Source organism: Asparagus officinalis, chromosome 5, assembly GCF_001876935.1.
Source record: "Asparagus officinalis chromosome 5, Aspof.V1, whole genome shotgun sequence".
Lineage (NCBI taxonomy): Eukaryota > Viridiplantae > Streptophyta > Magnoliopsida > Asparagales > Asparagaceae > Asparagus > Asparagus officinalis.
The window spans coordinates 80,083,027-80,092,671 of record NC_033798.1 but is presented as its reverse complement, the minus strand read 5'-3'; the positions used below and the strand labels follow the sequence as shown (position 1 = coordinate 80,092,671).

Sequence of the window (9,645 nt, the reverse complement as noted above, 5' to 3'; positions counted from 1 at the left end):
TCTGCTATCCCTCTGGCACATTCTAACTTAAGTAACTATTGCCCTCACCGCGATTCTAGAATGTCAACCTGCGTTGTCTCATTACCGCTTCTGCCGAAACGAAACTGTGAAGTTGAGGCACAACTTAAAATTTTGGGCCTTCAGTCTTAACAGCTCGATGTTTGCTTTCGGTAGCGATAACACGTTTTAAATTACCTCGAGCACCCAAATAGAGATCCAAGGCATGAGACAGGTAAGATGTAACCATCCGGTTACATGATGCATTATTTATGAATAGTACATCATGCAACCGGATGATGACATATCACTTGTCCTATGCCTTGTCCGTCCATGTAGCAACACCCTTTAAATTAATAAAATAAAAGTTTGCACATGATTCCTCGTCATTCCGCAAAATGCAAAACCCATCTCCACCGTCTGGTTTTGTATGAATTCAGTACTTCTCAGTATACATACGCCTCATGATGCGGAAGGGTTGAATTTTGATTCAAATTTTATTGCTAGATCTCAAAGATTAGTTAATTCATTGAAAACAGCACAAATGTTTCTAGTTGAAAAAATAAAACTTCAAATAAAACAAAAACTCTTTATTTTTTTACTTTGTAGTTATTTCTTTTTATTTATTTGTTTGTAGTTTTTATATTTGTCATGATTAGGACCGCAGACGCAGATATTTTATAACGAGAGGTTCGTTTGTAATATCAGAAAAAGTCAAGGGGTAAAATGCCGATAAATTCCCAATAGGAAATGTGTGAGCTCAAAAAAGAATCCAAGACGAAAGCAACCGCTTCTAATAAGCGTATGAGCTAATCGTCAATTGCTTAGCCTCCTCCTCTTGCTGGCGAAGAAAGTGAGGGGAAAAAAAAGAAGGGCGATAGAAAACCCTAACCCTAGCTTCGATCCTTGAATCTGATCTCTATGGCTTCGGGTGGATCTTCAGGCCGAACCTCGTCAGGGCCGAGATCGTTCGATTTCGCCTCCGACGACGTGCTCTGTTCTTACGATGACTACAGCAACCGGGATCCATCAAATGGGAAGCGATCGGATCCGACGCCAAAGGTAACATCTTGTTTCTTGCTGTTTTGGTGTTTTTTGATCGAAGGGGTTACTCTTTTAATTGTTCAATTTACTGCAAATTGAAACGTATTTTGCATTTGAATGGATATAGATCGAAGCTGGGTGATGTTGCAATCTGGGGCTTAGTGAATCTTTTTTTCTTTTCTTTTTTGTAAATCTGTGTTTTATGACTCGGGAGTAAAAGGCACAAACTCTAATTTTTGTCAAGAAAAAGGGGAAATTAGAGAAGTCTGTTTGGCGACTTTTGTTGATGTGATGTTATTCTTGGTGTTTAGTTGTAGGTTTAGCTGCCAGCAGCATAAAAATGACATTTTTAGATCCTGCTGATAAAAGAGCAAGGTGGGTTTTTGAGATATCTTTGTTAGCTACATCTTTGAGAACCTTTAATGTATTGGAGTTGATTTTTTTGGTTTGTGTCTTTGATGAGAAGCAGCCAACTGGCACTATCATCGTAATTGATAGTCATTGTTGTCTATATTGAATAACCATGCAGATGATGGTTCGGTTACTTAAACCAGTATTGGTAAGTTCTTGTGTTCAAAATCCTCTTGTCTTCATCTTGAATGTGCGTTCACGGTATATTTGGCTGCACGTATTTCGGTAGCGAGGTTTCATTTATAGCATACCCTCCCTAGGTTCAATAATCACAATTTCCATCCAGGCACCAAGGACTTATCTAATTCAAACTGTTGAGAGAACATTTTTTTGCATCTTGAATCCAAACTAAGCATCTGTTTGAGGAAATACTGTTTGTGGGCAAATTCGCTTCTGTTTCGTGTTTGGTGTTTACTGATAGAGGCACATGAATCCACCCAGTTCTTGTGGTCCTACTTCTTGTTATATGTGAGGTTTCCGTGAATCCATGCTGTGACTTGGGCCAACAAAACATTTGGTAGTATTTGGCAATGCCAGGGATTACGCCTAATTCCTGATGCGTTCAACTTTTTTTTTCTTGGAAGTAAGAACAGAGCAATATGACAGTAGCTACGGTTATATCTTGGAATAGTGTGTTCATCAGCTAGTTTACCCTATTTATTTGTATCATATTTATATTACTCTAACAAACTATATCATTGTCTTTTTCCCTTGCGAAGCATTTCCATGAAAGCAGAACAGAAAGACAGTTAGTTAGTGTTTATGGCCAACAAGATGAGTATCCCAAAGAAGAAATAATAGACGCTGTTGAGAAATGCATGAAGAAGTATGCTGACAATCTACTCCATCATCTCGAGGGAATCAGTGGACGCTTGTCGCAATTGGAGATATACTGCTACAAACTTGAACGTTCAATTGGTGAATTTCGAGCTGATATGATCCGTGATCAGAGTCAAGCAGATACAAAGATCAAAACTCTTGAAAAACATTTACAAGAAGTAAGTCACGCCGCATTGCTCTCTTGAAATATCACTAATTTTTATCAAATATGAGAGTAGAACTGTCCCCCAAGAATCTGAGCATAGAAGTATATGCTTTTATATTTTCTGCTACGGTTTTACATTCCACGAAACTTCCTCTGTTCTGCACATTCCGGACAGTTAAATTATGTGTTCCATCTTTAGTGGACTTGTTGTAAAACACATGAATGCTTAAAGCTTAACTCGCTTTGTTATGGTGACATGGGATAATATACAATGCAATATGTTGCTGGAAATAGCATTAAGCATGCCGCTTTATCTATAATTCTAAGTATATGCATATAATTGGTAGATGATATCTTGCAACATTGAATATAGTAATGTTAAATTCATTGTTGAGATTGCAACCTAAAAATGTCAAATCATTTCAGCTTCATCAGTAGTTCTGTGCATGCAGGTTTAATTTGTACATTAATAACACCTAGCAGCACTGAATGATAATAGTGTTGAAACTGGACATGCATGACATATTGAGTTGTCTATTTGAAGTTCTGGCGATTGTCAGTGCAATAGCTGACCTTTTTCTAACCTATTCTATGTGTCTTGGATTGGTCTCATATTTATGTAAGCATGAATTCTATGACAGCAGTTGTACAACCTTCATTTACATATTGCAGCCTATATAAATAGTTTAAGATATTCGATCAGATAGTGTTCCCTTATTTTTGGAAATTTAATATCTCACTTCTTTAAAGAATATCAAACCTGATACATTACATTAGGTACACATGGACATGGAACAAGACCATGTTATTGAAGAGCATGACTTATTCTTTCTTCTTAACTGCAGGGGGTTTGTTGTATTAACTTAAGAGGGCAATTTTACAATTGTATCTTGGATGATTGATGAAAATCCAGTGGGTTTCCATGTCATTTATGGACATATTAGAAAGCAGAGAGAAAGGGTATTAGCTTCCGCTGTTATCATCATTTGCTCTTAAGAGAATAATAACGGTTACTTACAAAACACTTGAGATGATGTCTCACAATTTTCAAACTAATTTTCAGTATGATCTTGTGATGGAAGTATGCTATAATGACATTTTTAATGTTCCTGTCATATATATCTTGTTGGTCATCACTGAAAGAGATTAACCCTAGTTCTGTGGAGATGCTTTATCTCAGCCATAGACAAGCTCCTGTAGCTGCTAGCTTATTTGCTATATTATGTAGTCAATATGTAACAAAAGATTTAGATAAGCCTTTGAAATTAGTCAGCCTTTCCTTTCATGCATTGGTTTTTGATTGTTCATATGAATCCACGTTGTGGTTGCCATGACAGGTTCACAGATCCATTCAAATTCTCAGAGACAAGCAAGAACTTGCTGAAACTCAGAAGGAGCTCACAAAACTCCAGCTAGCACCCAAAGAATCTACCTCTCCAACCCAGTCTCAAAAAAGCAAAGAGGCCATTGCACCGTCATCTGTTCCTGAGCCCAAACAGCATGATGACGCACCAGAAATCTCCAATCATCACCTAGCCCTTGCTCTGCCCCACCAAATCCCAGCACCAACCTCTCTTCCCATCAGAGCACCTGACCTTAACCAGCTCCCAATGCAGCAGCAGTCAACTGCCTCTCTTGGCGTTCCACATGACCGTTACGCTCCGAACCAATCAGTCACATTTTATCCTCCGCAGAGCCAGGCGTTGCAGCATGGGGTGCAATATATACAACAAAGACCACAAATTCAGGACTCAACACAAGCACTGCCACCACCTCAGCAGCCTCAAGTAGTGAGCCAGGCACAAACCACACAGCCATTGCCTCAGTACCAACAGCCTCAGCAGTTTGCACAACAGCTTGCTGCACCAACTCAACCCACATCCCAAGCCCAGCTTGTCAGGCCTCGAACTCCACCCACTTATATTTCATATACCCATCAATCGGCCAATCCTGAAACCTTCACTTATTCTACAGCTCATCAATCCTCAATGAACCGCCCTGAGCCAATGCCATTTGGTTATGGAAGCTCAGTTAATATACCACCAGGCCAACCACAGCAGCAGGCTGGGAGCCAAAGTTCTTTCGGAATGGCTCCGGCCAAGGCTAGTGGTCATGCAAACCCTGCACCTTATCCATCACAATCTAGTGTTCAGGGCTATAACACAGTCTACAGTATTGATGGGAACAGAGTTCCGACTTATCAACCAGGAAGCTACTTGCCACCAAGCAATGTCCAAGGCTTTCAGAACCAGCAGCTTCCTCCTAGCAACAATATTGGGTTTCATCATCCTGGAGCTCAGTTAATTCGAAGCCATCCTTACGCTGACATGATTGAGAAGGCAGCTGGCATGGGATTTCCAAGGGATCAGGTCGTTGGTGTGATCAACAGGATGGCAGAGACCGGGCATCCCGTGGACTTCAATGCACTGCTTGACTTGTTGAACTCCGGTCCTGCTGCTGGTGGGCCGCCTCGAGCATGGTCAGGCTAGGGATTTGGGTGGTAATGGTTCGATACCTGATACCTGCGCGAAGGTGATTTTAGGAGTACTTCCGCAGAGGCTGCAGGTTATCAATAAAGCAATTATGCTGTAGTAGGTTCAGATTATCTTGTGTATACGGATTTGTGTGAGTTTTATGATATTTTGGTGCTCCAATAGATGTCGAGGTCTAATGACATGTGATTTTGTAGTTGATGTCATGAACTGCTGCGGTGAACAATTGGCAAGATGCTTAACATTGCATCTTGGTAAGTATGGCTCTCAGCTTTTTAATGGAGAGCCTAGAAATACCTAGTTAAAGTCTGATTAATGAGAATTATTTCTTATTCACTGTTATAATTTTCAGCAGTGCAAAATTCAGTTGCAAATATGAAGCGCTAGAAATTTGTTACTGGTAAATTTTCCTACCGTGGTTGATTCGATACGGGTATGCTGGGGATTCATAGATGAGCGGCTCTGATCTACAAGCAACTGACCCCAAATTCTTCAAATTTGTGGTACCTGCACTGATGTGTTGCTATTTCCGCTGATCAAGTTGTAATTGCTCTACTACAGGTTCCCGAAGCAAAGCAAAAGGCCCTCTTGTCATTACCAACTGCAGGAACTTACCAATGATCACCGTTCTCTGCAGGAACTTACCAATGATCACCGTTCTCTTAGGCAAAAATTTGTAAGACCGGGTGTCCTTTTATGATCCAATGCCGGGGACATTGCACTGGCAAGTATGTGACATACATGGACAGCTCGATATGCGAAGCGAAGAGGATCGGTCAGTTTCATTGAAAGGATTGACAGCTCGATATGCGAAGAGGGTCGGTCAGTTTCATCGAAAGGATTAACGAACCGCAAACTAGGTATGGTTGATGATTCCAGCCATGGCGGATGAAAACTAAAGGAAAGTTCGAAAAACTATACATAATCAAGTCAGGATAAAAATGAAGGGGAAAACAAAAACTCAAACCGACCAAACTCTAATTCCTATTCGAAGGGTTAGCAGGGAAAAAAAAACCAATCCGAAAATCCCAACGTTAATATTGAATGGCATGACTTTATGAATAAGGCCTTGATGGCTGTTTGGATGCCTTTAGGAAACTATGATATTTATGACACAAAATAAAAAGTGGTTATCCACCTCACCACTTTTCATTCGAGTGTTTACATTGTTTGGTTAGGAATTTTTGTGAATCCTAAAATAATAGTATTACATTGTTTGGATAGTATAATGTAAACTAGAGTATTTATGACATAAAATGGAAAGTGGTTATCCACCTCACCACTTTTTACAAGGTTTTGACTTTTTTTTTATTTTTTGGACACATTTATGACATTTTGTCAGCTTTCCAACAAAATCACTCCTAATTTTGGTGATTTTACTTTCGGTGACACCTCATCAAAAGGTGTAAGCTTTTCATGAAAAAGAGAATTTAAACAAACAATGTAAAGTGATGAAAGCTGACATCGGGACCCACTTTTTTACACATTCCTTCCTTTTACATGGTAAAAGCATACAACCAAACAGTGAGCGTTTTGGGGAAGGAAAAGGTGTGACAAAATCTCCATCCTCTGGCCAATTGTTCAGGGCCCGTTTGGTTGCAACTCAGAGAGGCTGAATCCCTTTTTGTCAGCTTTTGTCAGGCTTTCAGCCTTTCTCTTTTGCAACCAAACGGGGCCTCAATGTTGTACTGTATACACGCGTGGACATGGATGCTCAAGGGGCTGTTTGGTTCCGGTTTTTGGAAGGGGAAAGCAGGGGAAAGCTGCAAAATGTCAGCTTTTTGACAGCTTTCCCCAAAATCGCCTCTATAAAAAGCGATTTTGGAGGAAAGCTGCCAAAAAACTGACATTTTTGACAACTTTCCTCCCTTTTACCAATCCAAAAAACAAATCCAAACAGCCCCCAAGTTTCAAAGAGAATTCTACTAGACCTAAATCTCTGCAACTCCCTGAAAGTCTTGTGTAATGCCAACTCTCTCTTGGTGGGGCCTTGGCACAAGAATGCTCTATCAACCCATTCGAGTAGTCTAGATTCATGGCGAAGTTTCGTATCACACTTCAAATTTGATAATGATATAATTTGACCGTACATAGATAGACTATTTATTAAGCTTCCCCCTCTATTTGGCCGGGGGAAATGAGGAAGAAACTTCGTAAGAAAGTAAAAAAAAAAGGACTATTATTACTTGGAAAACTCAACTAGCTCGCCAACTCCAATGGGTTAACCACAAATTAAGGAATCCGTGTGACTCTTTCTAGTGGTGTCATGACTTTAGAACCAAAGCTTTCCTGAAAATATAGCTACAGTTAATAGGACGTAATACCACAACTCAAGGCATAACTAATTACATACTGTTCCTCTTAGAGCATCTCCAACAATGATCTTAGGTTTTCCCTATATTTGAGGAGTAAATCTCTCATCCTAGGAAATAGAGAGTCAAATAATGAGCAAGTACTCCAACAATGCTTCCCAAATGGCTCCTTATCTCATGTCCTAGACTAAATATATGGAGTAGGATGGGGGAAAATTACTCCAACAATGCTGCTTATGTTGAGACTAAATATAGTGAGTCATTTCTTGTCTTTGATTTGGAATACCAAATCATAAGCTCTATATTTAGTCTTCATTATAGGGAGCTTGTTGGAGCCAAATTTTCCTCTCATACTCCCTAAATTTACTCAAGGACATGAGATAGAGAGGCTCTTGGAGATGCTCTTATTGTCTTAAATCACCATCTATATTGCACTATAGTCCAAATCACATCATTCGACAAACCAGCATGTCGAACATGATTGACGCCATAATATTATTAACATCAGGGACCCAACTGTCATTGTTAAGAGAGTGGCAAGTAATCGATTTGACCAATCAAGCACCAACAGATATCTCGACCGATATGTGATACCTTTACTGGAAATTTACAAATATTGTGCTTTTGTTCTATTATTCTTGTTGTACAATAAAGCCTTTCAATGGAATTTTCGTCCTCAATCTATGGACTTTATTAACTCTGAAGGGCATCAGCTGAAACTAGGCCCCACCCTCTCTTAACATTCGTACGTAGGTGCACATTGTCAAGTTTGGATGGGTTTGCTTAGAAATAATAGGAAAGCAAATCTATAATAAACCAATTCATTGCGTACGTTCTTATTAAACATTTGGTTCCTACCCTCCTCCAAATTTCACTTGACAAATTGACCCCTGATTTGGACATCTAGAAGAAAGGTAGACAAATGTCTGTACTCGGCTGAAAACGATCCCTATCCGCACTGTCCGCGTCATCGAACTCGTCGCGGATTAATTTAACTCTACAGTGAAGATTCTCTGACGCAAGCGCAACAAGACCCTCGCTGGCTCACGCAACGGCACGTCAAGCTCCCCACCTTTGGCAATACGGCACTCCAGTGGGGCCCACCTGTCAGGCCCAACTTGCACCCGTCAGATGCGTTCATCTTGATCTCATGCATAGGAAATTAAATAGTAAACTTCAGAAAACACCCTAACCTATTAATATTTCGAAATGGTGTGCTCAACCTATATTGCTCCTTGATAGCTATATCTCTAAGGCTCTGTTTGGCAAAACTAGCTGAAAGCTGCGAGATTATAGCTGAAAGCTATGAAATTATAGCTGATAGCTGATTGCTGTGTAGCTAGCTGATTGACTAGAGCTGTTTGACAAAAGTAGCTGTATAACTAGCTTAAATTTGTTAAATGACTAAAAATAACATATAATATTATTGATATAAAATTAGAATTATTAGGGGCAAGAACGGAAGAAGAAAAAATTGGCAGCTCCTTCCCAAAGACAAACGCTACTTGAAGTAGCTTTCCAAAAGCTACTTGCAAAAGACACAATCTCCACTATTTTTGGTCACCAAACAGCTCTACTAGCTTATTGACCAAGTCAATAAGACACAGTCTATTAGATAAGACACAATCTCTTGTTGCCAAACAATGCCTAAGGCTCTGTTTGGCAAAACTAGCTGAAAGCTGCGAGATTATAGCTGAAAGCTGCTCAGCTAGCTGAAAGCTGTTAAATTGTAGCTGAAAGCTGTTAGCTGTGTAGCTAGCTGATTGACTAGAGCTGTTTGGCAAAAGTAGCTGTACAACTAGCTTAAGTTTGTTAAATGACTAAAAAAGACATGCAATATTATTGATATAAAATTAGAATTATTAGGGGCAAAAACGGAAGACAAAAATTGGCAGCTCCTTCCCAAAGACAAACGCTACTTGAGGTAGCTTTTCAAAAGCTACTTGCAAAAGACACAATCTCTAAAATAATCTCCTCCTATTTTTGGTCACCAAACAGCTCTACTAGCTTATTGACCAAGTCAATAAGACACAAGCTCTTAGATAAGACACTTTTTTTGGTTGCCAAACAGTGCCTAAATCAGTCCCTCAAATAATCGAAGCTGTTAGTTAGCTCTCAATTCATATGCGTTATTCCAATTAGCTTTAATAATTCATTAACTTTTAATTTAGGGAAAAGTGCTCTGAGCCCCCAACTTGATAGAGCCAATTCGTCTCTTTTATTGCTCCAGCTCACCCATATGCATCCCAAAACTACCCATAAAGTAGGAGAGGGAGTGTGAGTTGGTGGAGATTTGTGCCTACTTTATGAGAATGGTGGGAATTGTGCCATATAGGCGACAAGGAAGGAAATCTCCTCCTATGACAAGGATACCCATTAATCTATATATATACATGCATACATA

General features: G+C 39.6%; 1 protein-coding gene across 1 annotated transcript; it reads left to right on the top strand.

Annotated features, from left to right (window-relative positions):
- LOC109844070 (mediator of RNA polymerase II transcription subunit 15-like) lies at window positions 777-5,265 on the top strand. Its single transcript, XM_020413084.1, has 3 exons — window positions 777-1,059; window positions 2,172-2,450; window positions 3,775-5,265. The coding sequence occupies exons 1-3, from the start codon at window positions 919-921 to the stop codon at window positions 4,924-4,926; spliced, it is 1,572 nt and encodes a 523-aa protein (XP_020268673.1). The 5' UTR covers window positions 777-918; the 3' UTR covers window positions 4,927-5,265.

What these genes read in the sequence shown, in the direction of transcription:
- LOC109844070 (XM_020413084.1), top strand. Translation starts at nt 919, where the DNA reads ATGGCTTCGGGTGGATCTTCAGGCCGAACCTCGTCAGGGCCGAGATCG. An exon ending in GATCGGATCCGACGCCAAAG is followed by an intron (nt 1,060 to 2,171) that starts GTAACATCTTGT and finishes TCCCTTGCGAAG; the next exon opens with CATTTCCATGAAAGCAGAAC. An exon ending in TTGAAAAACATTTACAAGAA is followed by an intron (nt 2,451 to 3,774) that starts GTAAGTCACGCC and finishes TTGCCATGACAG; the next exon opens with GTTCACAGATCCATTCAAAT.